Source organism: Pelophylax lessonae, assembly GCF_965119305.1.
Source record: "Pelophylax lessonae genome assembly, chromosome: 5".
Classification (NCBI taxonomy): domain Eukaryota; kingdom Metazoa; phylum Chordata; class Amphibia; order Anura; family Ranidae; genus Pelophylax; species Pelophylax lessonae.
The window spans coordinates 459,694,089-459,712,926 of record NC_138772.1 but is presented as its reverse complement, the minus strand read 5'-3'; the positions used below and the strand labels follow the sequence as shown (position 1 = coordinate 459,712,926).

The following is an 18,838-nucleotide window of genomic DNA, read 5'->3' as shown; positions in this document are numbered from 1 at the left end:
TCTAAATTAGAAAAATGTGCCATCAATATTCTCTCCTTTTTAATTCCAGAATTAATGACCATCAATTATCGGCTTGTAAACCATTCATTGTGTGCCTAATCACTTAGCACATCATCATCCCAGTCCAGAAAGAGATTTTACTGAATTTATTGCCCACCTCTAGAATATTGCCTTTACCATCGCTGATTTAAGCAGACCATAGATTATGCACACTTCTTTTCTGCTGCTACAGGTTGCAGAAAAGAAAATCACTCAATTCCCCCATCAGCACATTTAGTGTTGATGGGGGAATCCATCCTGCGGAGCCATTGTGTTCTCCCAGTGGTGAGGGGGGGCTGGGTGCTGTCCCTGCTGGGGGAACACAGTTGTTACTGTTAGTGGCTATAACCGCTGGCAGTAATCGCATGCTGGTTGCATCCAAGTCAATCGATGGTTCGACTTGAGTACAATCAGCCAGCCCATAGGTGGATCGAATCTCGGGCCGGTCCCTGTTGAATCGGATGAGATTCGATCCATCTATAGCCAGATTTAGCACCAATCTTTTTTCTCAAAACTTGATTATAAGCTAATACTACTCAGACTGAGTCATTTATCATACATTTTTAGGAAATGATTCCTTTCTATGGTTTGATGGATTAAATAAAGATATCAGTTTTTAACGCCAAGATGTCCTGGTGCCGGATTTTTACTTTCTTCTTTTGATTCATTTATCACACTGGTCCATTTTGTAGATCACCCATAGTGAATCCCTGAACAAGCATGGCAGAGCAACAATACTTCTCCACAAGGAGTGGGGACAGACATCTTTCACAGGATTTAAAGGTGCCATAAAGGGCTAAAATGTTCTATATGGAGCAGCTCCCAGTCAGATACAGGGTAATTGTGGTCGGCATGTGCAACTTTATCAATCAATGTCTAATGAGGCCCTGTTTACACCTGAGCAGAGCAGGAACAAGTGTTTCTGCCCGCAATTTCCACAAATGCACTAAAACACGCAGGTGATGCCATTATTTCTTAATGGCACCCCAAACACAGGTAGTAGTTACGCGTCTTGGCTCAGTACCAAAATTTGGTACATGAGCTTTTTTGAGTGGAGAGAGCCCCCTTCAAACGAATGGTGCTGCTCCAAAAACGCGACGTGGGAGTGTCATTCAGACCGCATTCCTTAAAGGGTGACTAAAGATCGTGTGGTCCTCCATTTTTACCATTTGACTAGTTTCCTAAAAAAAAGTGTAGTCTTTCCAGTATTTGTTTCAGAAATATCAGGTAAAAGGTCTGCTTGCTTTAACCAAGGTTATTAAAGATAAGGTTAAATAACAAGGTCTCTGTGTATGGTTTGTACAGATATATGTACAGTAATGTTTGTGCATTACATGCTTTAGTGTTCTTTTGTGATTGCCAACTCATTGAAAACCATGCAGACCTTGTGTAAGCTGATATCTTAGCCCAACAGCTGTCAAGCAGGGAGGATGGATATGTTAAATACAGGGCTCCCCCTAGTGGTTAATCTACAAATTTATATATTTAATACATAAATAACACATACCGTATATGGAAGAGAAAACATTTAAAATATGTAAGTCATATAAAAACTGCATTTAAGATCAACCTTTGCAGTACAAACGCCATTTGATGGTTAGTGCGCCATACTTTGCCCTTAGCCATATTTAGTTAATAGTCATAGTGTACAACTTAGAACAGCTTAAGTTTTAGATGTGTGTGTTTGTGTGTGTGTGTGTGTGTGGGTGTGTAAATATATATATATATATATATATATATATATATATATATATATATATAGTCATTTTTTTTTTTTTATTCTGAATGGAGTTAGAGGGTTTGACTACCTGCCAAATCGTCTTTGTTTTGTGCCCCTGGCTGGGGTATTTGCTCCTCATTGGTCCAGCAGTGAATGTACCCAAGAATATATGTAGAATATATTCTAGAGAGGTGAACCAGGAGACTTCACTCTCGGCAGAGTCCTGGCTGACACATGATGGGTGGCAGAAGGTATTCCCATTGGCGTTAACTGCCCCTCCTTTCCAGTATTTTGAATTTACTATACAGAGCCTGCTTCTATATTATTCATATATAGGTTTAACGTAAAATCTTTTGTTTGTTTTCAGTCTCAGAGGACAGCACAGCGACCTGCGTCCCGACCTATGAAGATGTGCAGAGCTCTCTCCCTGACCTATGTGACCCTCCGGATTTCGCAGGGAAATCTATAAGATGCCCTCAAACTAGAGAGCTGCCGCAGATCCCTCCTGATAACCGGGAATCCGTCCTATCATCAGGAAGCCTAGAGAATGATGCCCCTCTGTATACCGAGGGGCCCTACGAGGTGCTGAAAGACAGCTCTTCTCATGACAACATTATAGAAGACTGTCTCTATGAGACTGTGAAAGAATTAAAGGATATTAGTTCATCGGCCAGTTTGGAAGACTCTGGAAATCTCACCATGAGCGCAGCACAGGCCAGCCCGGTGATCGCAGAGAGCAGAACGGAGGCTGCAGTGGAATACGCCTCAGTGGACCATTATAGAAAGAGCAGACAGAGCATCAATACACAGAGCGCAGCCAGCACACCAACATCTCAAGATGAAGATATTCCCCCACCACTGCCTAAAAAACTTCTGGATGAGAATGAAAATGTACAAGGAAAAGAACTGGACGAAGAGAAACTGGACCAAGGGGGGAACCTGGAGGGAGCCAGCCAGGATGACAAGGCAAGTTCTCACAGATTAGTAAAGTGCAGAACTTTTGTTTTACATTTTCACAGTAAAGCCAAGCTCCAGGCAGATTTAGTATACATAATATAACTCTGTATTTATTATTACATCACTAAATGCATTTTTTTAATGCAATAAGTGTAAGCACCTGGTTTGACTTGGTATAGGCCTCTTGCACTGTGCAGCAGAGCTGGGAAATGGAGAAGCAGCACAAGGAGCCAATTCATTGTTCTGCAGTGCTAACCAGGAACATGCTGAGACCAGTCACAGGCCAGACTGGTAACTTTAAAGTAATTGTAAAGGTATATATGTATATGTATGTGTGTATATATATATATATATATAACAAACAAGGCATATTTACCTGCATTAAGTGCAATGAGCTGATAATAGGTGGTGTGATTGATAATAAATATCAATAGCACAATCAGAAGATATAAATATAGTATAAATATAAAGTGCTTAGTGAACAAAGTGACAGAAATATTTTGGTCAAATATTATCCAAGGGCATCAGCCACTAAAGCAATTATTATGTGAAATAAACACAAAACATGTGAATATAGCAATAGTGATAAAGTGACACCGTTTGTAGTGGGTCCAATATATCTTATTGGTGATATTAAATTAGAATAATATAAATAATGATGGCTTTAGGGTGATAAAGTGCAGTCTATCAAGTTATATCTGAGAAAAATATGGCAGTATGGGTCAGCCCATAGGATGGATGTAGGTGACTAGTGAAATATAAATAATTGGTGGAAAAAGTCCATAAGGTGGTTATATTGTGAATTGAATTTCCAAGTAATGTTGATGGGTGAATCTCGGGGTGATCCAGATATGGCGTGCCGGGTGAGGAAACCAGTGCTCCCCTCTCAATTAATCCAGCACTCACCAGAGCTCGGGGTAACTAGCGTGATGTTAATATGGGTTTTCCCTCAGCCAGGTATGTACTGTATACCGGTCTCATCAATGGTGGTTACTGGATCATCTCTCCCATATGTATGGTGTATTCAATAAAATCGATATAGCCTCATTTGTGGTTCACATCCATCAGTTAATGTAAGTAGACTCCCAGGTCATATACAAGAAGAAGAGCCTCATATAGTGAAGTATTGTTTAAAATTTGACTTCTTTATTCAAATAAGTGTTACTCACATTAAAAGGCAGGTAAACGAGCAGACAATGTAATAGGGACCGCAAATTCCTCGCTAGCGGTTACTTCCGGGACGCTATGCGTCCCTGCTCCTGATGACGTCAATGGTGACGAAACACGTAGATCGTAATCACGTCATTTTCGCTCCATTGGAACGCATATCCGGTGGTTGGAACGCATAGCTGCTTGTGCATCCACCTCGGAGCTGTGCCCAGGCAGCCCCCTGAAGTAAATGCAGATGCAGCGGCTCTACAGGCAAAGTCACATCATCGCATGTAAAATCTGGTGTGCGAGCAGAAGCAGGTGCAGGGATCCGAATGCACAGTATCAGTGTTCAGATCTGTGTATGCGCTTCTGCTCGCATGTCAGATTTTGACATGTGACTGCGCATGTAGAGCCGCTGCATCTGTGTCCACTTTTATGCGTTCCCAGCGTACAACTCTGAGCTGGAATCACACTCCGAGCATGGACAACAGGTCTCAAAGCATGTCTGAATGAGCCCTAAAGCCCAATGTAATCACATCTAAGAATGTGAAACATTTTATTTTCAATTAACCTGTGCCAAAGTAAATAAAAACTAAATTTAAATAGCACTTAGCTGTTGTGCTGATGCAGTAGGGGCTGCACCAAGAACAATGAAAATCAATGGGCCTGCAGTACATATTGCAAGGAAAGGAACTCGATCCAAGTCAATATAATTGCATTCCTGAAGTCATGGAGCACTAAGCAGGTTTTGGAAACACACCTGGAGTAGCTCTTTTTAATACCCGTGTGATCAAGGCCTTACGATAAAATGTTGTTTATCTGAGAATTGATAATAAATGTCCTTTAGTAAGAATCTGAATCTCAATTACCAAACTGATTTAATAGTACAGCCATACATCCCGGGCATAGCTGTTATTTGGTTTGATTCTCTCCCTGTCAGAATAAAACTTTTAAGCTGTAAGGCTCTTATGGAGGTTAGTACGGCTTCCACCAGTCCGCTGGTTAAAACTAGGGATCGACTGATTATCGGCAAAGCTGATATATCGAGGGCTGATCTGCACTTTGCCCGATATATCGGAATCGCCCCCTGAGGTTACTGATATTTCAGGAAAGTGCTGTAGCGGAGTGATGCCTGCAGCTAGAAGCATTACCCCGGTACCGGCATCCATAGCCGACGGTCGGCTGTCTTGTTATGACAACCGATGCGGCTACGAAGCTGCTTGGCTGTCATTACAAGGAGCAGGAGGGGACGTCCCCCCTCCCCTCTCGCCGCCTTCCGCGGCTTGCCCAGGTCTCCTATTCCCCCGGGAGACCCGGGCATCCTACCTGCACGGCCGCCGAAGAGAGGACCTGATCAAAGCCACATTCGGCTCTGATGGGGTCTCCATGTAAAAACCCGGAAAGGATGTCATGACATCACTTCCGGGTACTCGGCACCTAATTTAAAAAAAAATACAGCATTCAAAACAGCCAAACTTGGCTTTTTCAATGCTTTTAAGTGCAGATTTGGGGTTTGGGGTATTTTAGACCCCAGATCCCTCCAAACAGTACCTGTGTAAAAAAAAAATTAATAAATAAAACATTTTTTTTTTTAAATGTCGGCCGATACCAATATGCGATGACCAAAAAAAAAATTAAATAATTAAAGTAATTAAAACCTACAAAGTAGTCTTTAGTTTTTTTTTTTTCCTTTTTCCTGAAGCCCAGCATGTTTATTTAATTTCATCAGTACTAAGAACAGGCAGGAGAAGTGACAGCCAAAAGGTCCCTATTCAAAGTTGTGAATTAGTTGAAATTCAGACCATGGGTGGCCCTGACAAAGCCGAATGAAAAATATTTGGCCAAACAGTCGCTGCATCCTTTCCGATGCAGTCAACATTCAGGTATTCAGGCTACTGCGGGTGCTGTGGCCAGGGCTGCCAATAAGGCAGTACAACTGGTCCTGTTGCACCAGGCCCAGGCCTCATCAGCTAAACAGTGGGGCCCAGGGCAGCTTTATTGTTCATTTCTGCCTAGATGATTAAATTGTTTTTACTAGACTACACCTTCACTCTTACTTGCTTACCATTACTTAAATTACATTTTCCTGGGCCCCATCATATCAACAGAGGGTCCTAGGAGTTGGGAGAAGTAGAGGGACTTTTCCTTATTTTCAGGAGTAGGCGGATAAAGTCAGCGCTGCACCTCTTGCGGGTCGCCTGTCAGGAAGGCTGTATGGTGCCCCATGATTTCTAACAGCAGGCCTGGCCATGGCACCCTTATTACAATAGCCGACTGTTAGCATAGGTGGGGGAATTGTTTGACTTTCTCTAGTTTAGCCTGAAGACTTAACGAGACAACCTGACACTTCTGTTCTGAAGGGTACTGAATACAACTAAGGCTGATGTCACAATTGGTGGCATATCACCAAAAGTAGAATCACACTGAAGAGGCTTTCATGTGCCTCTATAAAATTGCTCCCTCACTAGCTCAGAACGCTGCTCAATCAAGGGTATGACATCTTGCTCTCCTTGCTAGCAAGAGAACAACTCCATAAAAACTGGTAAGTGGTACCTTAGCAATCCTGTCACTGGGGAGTTGTCACCAGCGAAAGAATTGCCCTTGTGACATTGGCCTTAATAAAAATTAAATAAGGTAAAGTTACGCTCTCATAACTGTTCAGGGATGGAGATTCAGATTATTACTAATACTCATTAGTGCACGGTTCTCTGTAAGATCTTTGATACTTTGTATGTACGAAAGCTTCCCATGTTCCTTGCCAGCTCCATTTACATAATCACTCCCCATTAGCTGGTAAAAGTAAGGTCTTTGTTCCAGAGACCTGGGATAATAACCCAAGAGGATATGAGCCAGAATAAATAGTGCTCTCTTTGCGGCATAGACATATTATATGTATTGATCCTTCTTTTCTTTTCTTTTAGAGACAAAGTTGCGTATCCTACAAATCTCGGGAAGAAGACCCATGCCTGACAGAAGATGACGTATGTATTAACATATTAATCCCATAGAAGCCCCAGGGAATTCTTCTCTTTGAATTAAGCCATCCTACCTGGCTGCAGGCAGGCTTTATATTGTCAGCCATTTGTGTGATGTAGTGGGAGCTACAACACGTTTGATCTCCCGGGTTGTCAAGTGCGTGTTGGTTTTATGCAATAGACAGACAAATCAAAGAAATACTGTCATTGTATAAACCGAGAATTACATGAAAAAAAACTTTCAGATGACAACATTTTTGTGACTTATCCTGTAAATATGGTTGCAGTATATACTATGCGTAGTGTAGCTGTCATATATTTAAAGATCCTGCAAAACTACTTTTTTCTCTTTTTTTTTTTAATAAATATATATATATATATATATATATATATATATATATATTTATTTTTTGGAACCTGCAGCAGAGTTATGCATTATAGAGGGGGGTTTCAGGATTAAGGTGGAATCCTTCCAAAATGCTGACTGTTTGGGGCCTTTCTGCTAAGAAACTTTTGTCAGTCAACAGTTGTACCAGCACTACCAATCTACTCAGGTACCCAATGGTCAGAGGGCTACTCATGTTTTTTCAGTGTCACCTTTGCAAAACTAGCCCTTCCAATGCTGCCTGGCATATCTATGCAAGCACAACTGGGTTGTATCAATCCATTGAGAAGCAATTTTGGTTCCAAGGCTGCCCTGGAGATAACTGAGCAGCTTTTATCAGAGGTAGATAGATGTTTGTAGTTTTTACTGGTCCTTGAAACATTTAGCCTGTGAGGGTTCTGAGTCAGGAGACCTCCATTATCCAGCACCAATGGGAAGGGGTGTGTATATGTATGCTACTTTCATACTAACAACTTCTGGGCATATCTGCATAGCCTTTTGCCTAATTGTTAAATTGATACTAATGTCTAATTTTTAGAAAACTGATAAAAAAAGAGGTCATACTGTATCTGCTCTGTGCAACCATAGTGCACAGAAGACACCGTCTTCTGGCAGTCCCCCGCCAGTGCTGTCACCTTCTCCCTGCTCTGGGTGCTAAGGAAGCACCTGTGCATGCACACTTCTGAGCTGCGCTGTGTGCCCATTATACAAGAGAAATGGCCGCACACCAAGCGATGGCTCACGATAAAAGGCTTTATTGAACAAGGATGCAAGGTACAGCAAAATGGATTGTAGACATGTTTCACACGACTTACAGCGTGCTTGTGAACAGGAGTTTGCCTAACAGTAGAAGGCCTGTGGCTTCCACTGCCCTCTGAGTCTTCTGTAAGTCCAGGAAATGAGAGGAGCAGTGCTGCAGCTGAGGCGCTGGAACGGTAACAAAAGCCAGGTGAGTGTTTAGGAACTAGGCTAGGAAAAATAGTGGGGTGTCTTTACCTCTAAGACTAAGAACTGAGTGATCAAAGACAGCTAATCGTTTAATTCTCAGGTCTTGAGCAGAGAACCAGTAATGGTCGGTGACCGTCTCTCTGCTCTGCCCTTCCAGTGCTCCCCGGAGCTCTGGCTTGTGAAGAGGGCGGGAGTAGCTGGCCCAGGTTCTCAGTGGCGTGCTGAGAGGCTGGGCCAGCTGTCAGTTAGGCATCTGGGTGGATCCTGACATTAAATTCAGGATCCCTCCAGAGACTGGACCAGCTGAGTGACATCAGCCGACAGCGAGCTTTAGCCTACATTCAGCTGAATACAGCGAAGCACTGTGACCTGCAGGAGCTTTGGCCCTACTTCTCCTTTTAATGCTTGCTTTAACCATACTCCTGCCCTGGGTTGGCCCAGGCTATGTGTAACTTGTAGATGGTCTACTGTGCACCACAGATGTAATCACAGAGAGTACATGGGAACTAATCCATATCTGGGAACTAATTCATTTAGATAAACTGCTAATATGCACTTACTAGACAGGGTCAACTGTCCTGCTTTCTCCTGTTCCCCTGATCTGCCTCCAGCCCAGCTAGGTAATATTATCAAATTCTGGATATGGGAGACACTTAAGGCTTCCTATACACCTCCACAGTGCAGCACTTGGTGTCTAAACTTCGTTCACCAGGCACAGAAACTAATGTGTGGGTGGGGGTAGCATACAGTATCTTACAAAAGTCAGTACACCCCTCACATTTTTGTAAATATTTTATTATATCTTTTCACATGACAACACTGAAGAAATGACACTTTGCTACAATATTATGTAGTGAATGTACAGCTTGTATAACAGTGTAAATTTGCTGTCCCTTCAAAATAACTCAACACACAGCCATTAATGTCTAAACTGCTGGCAACAAAAGTGAGTACACCCCTAAGTGAAAATGTCCGAATTGGGCCCAAAGTCTCAATATTTTGTGTGACCACCATTATTTTCCAGCACTGCCTTAACCCTCTTGGGCACGGAGTTCACCAGAGCTTCACAGTTTGCGCGTGAAGTTATTTTCCATTCCTCCATAATGAAATGCACGGAGCTGGTGGATGTTAGAGACCTTGCGCTTCTCCACCTTCCGTTTGAGGATGCCCCACAGATGCTCAATAGGGTTTAGGTCTGGAGACATGCTTGGCCAGTCCATCATCTTTACACTCAGCTTCTTTAGCAAGGCAGTGGTTGTCTTGGAGGTGTGTTTGGGGTTGTTATCATCTTGGAATACTGCCCTGTGGCCCAGTCTCCGAAGGGAGGGGATCATGCTCTGCTTCAGTATGTCACAGTAAATGTTGGCATTCATGGTTCTCTCAATCAACTGTAGTTCCCCAGTGCCTGCAGCACTCATACAGCCCCAGACCATGACACTCTCACCACCATGCTTCACTGTAGGCAAGACACACTTTTCTTTGTACTCCTCACCTGGTTGCTGCCACACACGCTTGACACCATCTGAACCAAATACGTTTATCTTCGTTTTATCAGACCACAGGACATGGTTCCAGTAATCCATGTCCTTAGTCTGCTTGTCTTCAGCAAACTGTTTGCTGGCTTTCTTGTGCATCATCTTTAGAAGAGGCTTCCTTCTGGGACGACAGCCATACGGACCAATTTGATGCAGTGTTCGGCGTATGGTCTGAGCACTGACAGGCTAAACCCCAACCCCTTCAACCTCTGCAGCAATGCTGGCTGCACTCATATGCCTATTTCTCAAAGACAACCTCTGGATATGATGCTGAGCACATGCACTCAACTTCTTTGGTCGACCATGGCGAGGCCTGTTCTGAGTGGGACCTTTTCTGTTAAACCGCTGTATGGTCTTGGCCACCGTACAGAAGTCCGTTTCAGGGTCTTATCAATCTTCTTATAGCCTAGGCCATCTTTATGTAGAGCAAAAATAATTTTTTATCTTACGTCCTCCGACAGTCGCCGCCATCTTCATATTCGTCACAATGGGGTATTAGACTTTGCGCCGTAGGAGTAGCTAGGCAACAGAATATGTTAATATTAAAACTTTTAACATATCCCACCCCAAGGGGGTGGTCCCCTCAGTCAATACCCTCCTACTTCCTGTATCCATACCTCAGTTTCAATGTCTAGCTTGTCAGGAGTAGCTGGATGTCTCTATGCTGGGGCATTTTGTCTCAGCCTTTCTCTTCTTTTTTGATTTTATTTGAGTTTTTTTCTCTTTCTTTACTTAGCTGTTACTTTTGTCAGCATTAGTTGGGTCTTCTGATGAAGAGGATCATGCGGGCTGGGTCTCGGGCTGATCCCCCTGGTCGCAGGTTTTGGGTCAGTGGCTTCCCAGCCTGCCATCGAGCGTTCAGTCAGGTACTTCTCCTGGCATTCTGAACGACCCATCCCTGTTCGGTGCAGGGATGCTATGGTGAGGTGGCTACCTCACTGGACGCTGTGCGGTTTCTCAACCCCAGTTCTTCTGCGTCCTGGATGCGACTCTCCCTGTCACATGTGCAGTGGCTTGTTCGCCTGTGCGGGTTCCCCACGCCATTTAGGAGGTAAGTGTATCTGTGTGGGGACCTGTCTGTTTGGGGGGTGTCAGTCTGGGACTGTGTAACCCTGCCTCTGGTCACACTGTTGGACTCCCTGTCTGCTGGCTGCATTCTGTGGGCTGCAAGGAGAGGGGCTATGCTGCACTGTTCTGTGTCAGTTTTATGTGCTGTGTCTCACTGTGTGACAGGCTGTGTGCTGAGGGGCATGATTGTATCGTGTTATGCACATTGCGGCGACCGCTGCGGCGGTCCGCCATTATTTTTATTTGCTGCATGTGTTTTTGGCGGTTTCGCTGTGGTGGAGGAGCGGCGTTTCGGCGCCAAATGCCGCCATTTTGGCGGCGCTCGCTCCGGCCGCATTGGTAGCACTGCAGGCGGCCATTTTCTTGTAGCCTTCCATAGGCTTTAATAGAGCGCCCTGCGTGACATCACTTCCTTTTCCCTGGGCGCACCGATCGAGGCAGCAGCAGCGGCGGTCTCTCCAGGTTTTTACCTCCCTATCCCTGTATCCTTGCCTGAGTTGTACTTTTTCCCTGTGGGAGTCGGCTTGTGCTGGTGTGTGTGTGCGGTGGGCTGCGCTCGCCGCGCTTTTTACAGGGGCAGTTAACCCTTTATTCTTCCACATACTTTGGGGCATGGATTCTCAGGAAAGCAAATTTCCTACCACATTGGTGGGAGGCCAGGGGACTGCTGTTTCCCCCCCAGGGGGGGATTTGGCTACAGTTGTGGCTAACCTTGCTGCTCAGGTGCAAATGCTTGTGGCTGCTCAATCCACTAAACGGCCCAGAGTTTCAATATCCTCTGATTCAGAGGGTGATGGTGATGGGGCTGCTATGGCTGGGGTCTCCTTATCAGGGTCCCGTTCCTCCCTGGATCTTGTGGGGTCCGAGGTGGAGGCTGAGGTTGAAGGGGTTGATAATTCTCCCCCTGGCTCGTCTGAAGAGCTTGCACTCATGGATGAATTGGTTGCTTCTATCAAACAAGCACTGCGATTACAGGATGAATCATGTCCTCCTGCTGCCCTGGCAGCTTATGGGACGCAGAAAAGACGCAAGACATCGCAGGTCTTTCCCTGCACTGATGATTTTCAGCGCGCTGTTAAGGAACAATGGCGCAATTTACGCAAGCCTTTTGCTGTGCCAAGTAGGTTCAAGCTGCGTTATCCTTTCACGCCCGCTACTGATGAGCGTTGGTGTGTACCGCCCCCGGTGGATCACGCGATAGCGGTTTTGAATAAGTCCACTGCGATTCCTGCAGAGGATGCCCCGGTGTTCCAGGATGCCACGGACAGGAGGCTGGAGTCTCTTGCCCGTCATACTTATTCTATTACGGGTTGTATGCTAAAAGCTCTATTTGCTTCACTTATGGCAGCCCAGGCTGTCGCGAGTTGGACGCAGGTGCTTAGACGCGTCCTGGTGGCTGATTCTGCCTCACCGGCGACATTGAATATGGTGGATCAAATCCATCAGGGTGTCATGTATTTGTGTGATGCGGACTTGGATATAGTATCGTTGGCTGCACGTGTACACAGTGTGGCGGTATTGTCTCGCCGCCTGGTTTGGTTGAAGTGTTGGTCTGTGGACCAATCTTCGCGCAAGACCTTAGCCAATCTGCCCTATGATGGATCTCGCCTTTTTGGCGACTCCTTGGATACACTGATAAAGGGGATCACGGGTGGTAAGAGCACGCTCTTGCCCCAATCCCACAAGGCTAAGGCGGCTCCTGGTAAGAAGCATGCTTCCTTTCGGCCCTCTCAGGGGTCCTTTCGTGCCTTTCGGTCGCACTATAAGGGCAAGCCATTTAAGGGTCAAGGCTCCCAAAAGAAGCCGTGGTCAGGTAAGCAGAAGTCCGGCCAGTCCGGACCCGCTGCCCATAACAATGCGGCCTGAAGGGGCGCCCTCACCCAGTTCTGGGGTGGGGGGACGCTTGCTCGCTTTTCTTCAACCCTGGCTGGCCCGTGTTCAGGACAGGTGGGTTCAGGAAATCGTTCGGTCTGGCTACAAGATCGAGTTTCTTTCTCGGCCGGAGAGCAGATTTTTTCCCTCAAATCTTCAACTGTCTCCGGAGCGTTTGCGGGATCTGCACCTAGCGGTGCGGGAACTGCGGGCTCAGGGAGTGGTGGTTCCGGTGCCTCATCGGGACAGATTTCGGGGGTTCTATTCCAATCTGTTCACCGTGCCCAGGACGGAGGGCAAGGTACGTCGAATTCTGGACTTGAAGGCTCTGAACCGCTTTGTGCGGGTTCGCAAGTTCCGCATGGAATCTCTGCGGTCGGTGGTGGCTGCCCTGGTTCCAGGGGAATTCATGGCCTCCATCGACTTGAAGGATGCGTACCTTCACATCCCGATTTTCGAGGGTCACCAGAGGTACCTTCGATTCGCCATTGCGGAGGATCACTACCAATTCGTGGCGTTACCTTTTGGTCTTGCTTCGGCTACACGGGTTTTCACCAAGGTTTCTGGCTTTGTTGAGAGCCCAGGGCATCTCTGTCCTGGGGTATCTGGACGACATTCTGGTTCGGTCTGCGACCAGCCAGGGTCTGGTGGAGGCCCTGTCCGTCACGATGCAGACTCTGCAGGAGTTTGGTTGGACGATAAATTTTCCAAAGTCGACGCTGTGTCCGTCGATTCGTCTTCCCTACCTGGGAATGATCCTGGACTCGGTCCAGGCGAAGGTCTTCCTTCCGGACGACAAACTCAGGACTCTTCAGGAAGAAGTCAGGTCCCTCAGGGACGCTCCGTGTTCATCCCTCCGGACGTGCATGCGGTGTCTGGGATTGATGGTCTCGGCTTTCGAGGCGATTCCTTTCGCCCAGTTTCACACGCGGGGTCTCCAAGCGGAGATCCTGTCCAGCTGGGACGGGCGGCCGCAATCTCTGGATCTCCAGATTTCGTTGAGTCATCGCACCAGAAGGGATCTTCTGTGGTGGCTCCAGTCCCCGTCGGTGTCGGGGGGCAAGTCTTTTTGTCCTCTTTCATGGGCGGTGATCACCACGGATGCCAGCCTGTCGGGCTGGGGTGGTGTTCTGGGCGTTCTGTCCACCCAGGGTACTTGGTCGGAGGAGGAATCCTTCCTTCCGATCAACATTCTGGAATTGCGAGCGATAAATCTCTGCCTTCGACGTTGGACGGACAGGCTGCAGGGCTGTCCTGTTCGGGTGCAGACGGACAATGCCACGGCGGTGGCTTACATCAATCACCAAGGGGGCACCAGGAGTGCCCGAGCGGCTCGGGAAGTGGCCGAAATTCTGTCTTGGGCCGAGACACACGTCCCGGCAATATCGGTGGTTCACATTCCAGGGGTGGAGAACTGGCAGGCGGATTATCTGAGCCGCCAGACTCTGAACCAGGGGGAATGGTCCCTCCACCCGGATGTCTTCCAGATGTTGTGCGCGAAGTGGGGTCTTCCTGGAGGTGGACCTGTTCGCATCTCGTCTGAACAACAAGGTGAAACGGTTCGTGGCAAGGACGCGCGATCCTCGGGCAGACGCGTCAGACGCGTTGGTGGCCCCGTGGCATCAGTATCGTCTGATGTATGCATTTCCACCGATTCAATTGCTGTCCAGGTTCCTTCGCAGGTTGACCTCGGAACCAAACGCGGTGATTCTTGTGGCACCGGACTGGCCTCGCCGGTCCTGGTACGCAGACCTCGTGAATCTGGCGGTCGACGCCCCGTGGCGTCTACCCCTTCGAGAAGATCTCCTGTCTCAAGGGCCGATATTCCATCCTGCTTTACAGTCGCTGGCTTTAACTGCCTGGCTGTTGAAACCGAGGTCCTGAAGAACAGGGGTCTCTCCCCTGAGGTCATTCACACTTTGATCAACGCGAGGAAGTCTTCCTCGGGGAAGGTCTATTACCGTACTTGGAAGGCCTATTTTGCCTGGTGCGAGTCCAGGGGGTTTTCACCTCACACATACTCGGTGTCTAGGGTGTTGTCCTTCCTTCAAACGGGTGTTGACCAGCGTTTGGCGCTGGCTATGATCAAGGGTCAGGTGTCTGCGCTGGCCGTTCTTTTTCAACGTCCTGTGGCATCTAACTCCTTGGTTAGCACTTTTGTTCAAGGGGTGCGACATCTGGTCCCTCCTAGGAGGGAACCTCTGCCCCCTTGGGACTTGAATCTTGTTCTGTCCGTGTTACAACATGCTCCTTTTGAACAGATCAGGAAGATCTCGTTGTCTATGTTGTCCAAGAAGGTCGCCTTTTTGGTGGCGATCACTTCGGCTCACAGAGTGTCGGAGCTGGCAGCTTTGTCCTGCAGGTCTCCGTATCTGATCATTCACTTGGACAAGGTGGTCTTGCGACCTAACCCTTCTTTTCTTCCGAAGAGGGTTTCGGAATTTCACCTCAATGAGGACATTGTCTTGCCTTCGCTCTGCGCGAAGCCTAAACATCCGAAGGAGGTGGAGTTGCACTCCTTGGATGTTGTTCGGGCGATTAGGGTTTACCTGAAATCGACTGAATCCTTTCGCAAGTCGGATTCCTTGTTTGTCCTTCCGGAGGGTCCTCGGAAGGGCATGGCGGCGTCGGCTTCTACCATCGCCAAATGGATCAGACAGACCATTGAACAGGCCTATGCTTTGAAGGGGAAAGTTCCCCCTGTGCCTGTGAAGGCGCACTCTACCAGATCTCTGAGTACGTCTTGGGCCTGTCGTCATGGGGCTTCTGTGGCCCAGGTGTGTAAGGCGGCGACTTGGTCGACCGTGCACACCTTCACAAAATTCTACAGAGTGGATGTTCAGGCATCGGCAGATGCTTCCTTTGGCCGCAAGGTTCTTAGTGCGGCGGTTCCTTAGAGCCCCTTGTTTTGGGCTCCTTGGCTGTTTGGGATATGTTTTTGTCCCTAGGATTATTTGTTTTTTCCTGGGTTATTGCTCCTGTTGAGCAAGTTTTTTCTCATGTTGCCCAGCTGGTTTCCTTCCTTTGGTAAGGTTCCTTTCTTTGATGTGGAGACTGCGTTGCCTTAGGCGCGGCTGCGTTTCCCACCCCTCATGTTTGCACTGCTTTGGGACGTCCCCATTGTGACGAATATGAAGATGGCGGCGACTGTCGGAGGACGTAAGAGAAAACTGAATTTTTGTAAAATCTTACCTGTAAAATTCCTTTCTCTGAGTCCTCCGACAGTCGCTGCCCCCGCCCCTCTTTGGGGTTTGGTTGTATACTCTACTGCTATTCCACTGAAATTGAGGTATGGATACAGGAAGTAGGAGGGTATTGACTGAGGGGACCACCCCCTGGGGGTGGGATATGTTAAAAGCTTTAATGTTAACATATTCTGTTGCCTAGCTACTCCTACGGAGAAAAGTCTAATACCCCATTGTGACGAATATGAAGATGGCGGCGACTGTCGGAGGACTCAGAGAAAGGAATTTTACAGGTAAGATTTTACAAAAATTCAGTTTTTCAGATCCTCAGAGTTCTTTGCCACGTGGTGCCATGTTGAACTTCCAGTGACCAGTATGAGCGAGTGAGAGCGATAACATCAAATTTAACACACCTGGTCCCCATTCACACCTGAGACCTTGTAACACGGAGTCACATGACATCAGGGAGGGAAAATGGCTAATTGGGCCCCATTTGGACATTTTCACTTAGGGGTGTACTCACTTTTGTTGCCAGTGATTTAGACATTAATGGCTGTGTGTTGTTATTTTGAGGGGACAGCAAATTTACCCTGTTATACAAGCTGTACACTCACTATTTTACATTTTAGCAAAGTGTAATTTCTTCAGTGTTGTCACATGAAAAGATATAATAAAATATTTACAAAAATGTTAGGGGTGTACTCACTTTCGTGAGATACTGTATATAGCCCTGTGTACATTTACAAAAAGCCAGTTGCATACTTAAACAGGAGTCTTAAGTATCCTGGAATAGGAGCAGGATGGCTTGGGACATCAGTAAGGGAGTAAATATGTGCACCTTTTGGTCCCTCCAGCAGAGTAAACCTGTTAATTTACCCATTGTGGTCAAAGTATAGGTTAACTTTAAACCCAAATCTCTTGCCATAATGTTAATGCTTAGCTCTTTTACACCAGAGATGAAAGTTATATTCCACAATAAACTTTACTTGTTATATGAAACATTTACTTTTGCAGTATTTGAACCACCACTTCTTGTTTACTTTTTAGATTTCTGCCATGTATTCAAGAATTTCCAAGACTGGACAACCCCGAAGACATCAAGAAGATATCTCCCATTATTCCTACATCCAGGATGTTGAGATATCTCCTACTACCTGCAATGGGACATATGCTGCAGTTACGGACGTTGACAAGAGCCCTAATCTCATTGGCTTGCCGCCTCCAATGGACATCTTAAACGGTGGACTGGACCCAGAGTACGAAGCAATCACATCAATATGTCGAGAAGAGGACAGGACTACTGCATTCTGTAATGCTGGCCAGGGGGTCCCCCCGCACGGGGAAAGTGACTATGAAAGTATTGGTGATCTCCAACAAAATGGAGAAAACTCTAAACTTTAGAAGGTATGGTGAAAAGCCTTTATATCTGACATAGCACAATCCTTTTCTGGGTCTTTTACATACCCTAATTCGTAACGGACTGAAGAGAAAGCACATCTTTACCTAGACAAGGACTGTCTCCCTGCTGCATGAAAGCCATGGAATTTGTTTCCAGATACCTTATGATTTTATTTTTTATGTGCCATTTATTTTTTTATATGTAGCTGGTGTATTGCCAAAAAGAAAATGGATCACCCTGAACTGGATGAGCATTTTGGTACTCATGAAACTTACTAATGGTACGATTTGAAGAAGAATTGTTCACATATACATTAATATACAGATAAAGAGGTACCATAATCCTGTTCAGTTATGAGGTTTTGCAGACAATGGATCTTCCCTGAAGTAAATCTTTTATTGCTAAATTCCTGTTGAAATTCTAGTTGTTGTTTTGACCTTCAGTATTTGAAGAGCAACTCCAGGGTGATCTGTGTACATTGTGAGGATATTGACAAACTTTGTTGCAGATTCCTGCCTTTTGTTATTTTAAAGGAAGGTCTGTGTCCATGTGCAGAGTGAATCTATATGGGTGTGTTCTTATAATTATCAGTTGCTGAACCCGCAGGGCTCTGAGGAAAATTGCAGGGTCTGCATCCCTTTAGACGTTATATCCTATTGGGAGTATTCACTAAAAAGGAGATTTTTGTTGCAGGGGATGCCAAATCCTGACTTAAGCCCCGTACACCAGGGGTGGACTGACAACTCATGGGGCCCCTGGGCAATCAGAGATCATGGGGCCCCCTGTGTCCACACTCAAGCCACACAAAGCCCCACCTACAAATTGCAGCTCAGCCACATAGAGTGGGCATTTAAATATCTACCACAGCATAGCCTGCATGGAAGTTCCTGGCTTCTTTCTGTACTGTGTAGCCTCTCATGGGGCCCCCTACTGACCCTGGGCCCTCGGGCAGTGCCCTAATCCCCGAATGGTCAGTCCGCCCCTGCCGTACACACGTACCGATTGTCGGCCGAACAATCGGCCGTCTTTTGTCCAGTGCTGTCGTGTTGGTTGAAAAGTGCTCAAGACTGCACACGAATTTTGTCGGCCAACAACAACCAACTTCAGAAGTGATGTCATGTGATGGTTTACTTTCCGTGTGTTTTTTCTTCTCTGAGCATGCCCAGTCTTGCTCATCTGGCTTTTGTTGGCCGAAATCTGTACTGACTGACGAACAATCGGCCGTTCTGGTGTTGGCCTACAAAAATTTTATAGCATGCAGACCAGATTTTGTTCGGCCGAAAAGTCACAGTCGGTTGTCGGAAGCATCATACTAACAAGCCGACAATCGGCCGATCGGACGTTGGCCGAATATTTACGGCTGACAATCGGTACGTGTGTAACGGGCCTTTAGTGCAGACTTCTGGGTAAATCAGTGAGCCAATCACACAAGTAGGGAATTGCATATCTGGGGGGTGTTCTGTATACCATCTGTGTACAGAACGCCTCTAGGTAACCATATTGCATTGCATTTTACAGAAAATTACAGCTCTGCAGATTGAAAAGGAAAGGTCATTTTTAATGGCATTCAATTATGATATGACTTGAGTCGCAGTTGTATATG

At 46.4% G+C, this 18,838-nt stretch overlaps 1 protein-coding gene across 1 annotated transcript in view; it reads left to right on the top strand.

The window, feature by feature from the left end:
* The window catches only part of PAG1 (phosphoprotein membrane anchor with glycosphingolipid microdomains 1), a 132,271-nt gene extending 114,645 nt beyond the window's left edge, over positions 1-17,626 (top strand). The window contains exons 5-7 of the mRNA XM_082258005.1: positions 2,127-2,725; positions 6,790-6,849; positions 16,884-17,626. Of these exons, the coding sequence (XP_082114131.1) occupies positions 2,127-2,725; positions 6,790-6,849; positions 16,884-17,237 (1,013 nt within the window). The 3' untranslated portion in view covers positions 17,238-17,626. The remainder of the gene's footprint in view (positions 1-2,126; positions 2,726-6,789; positions 6,850-16,883) is intronic.
* Positions 17,627-18,838: the final 1,212 nt, after the last annotated feature.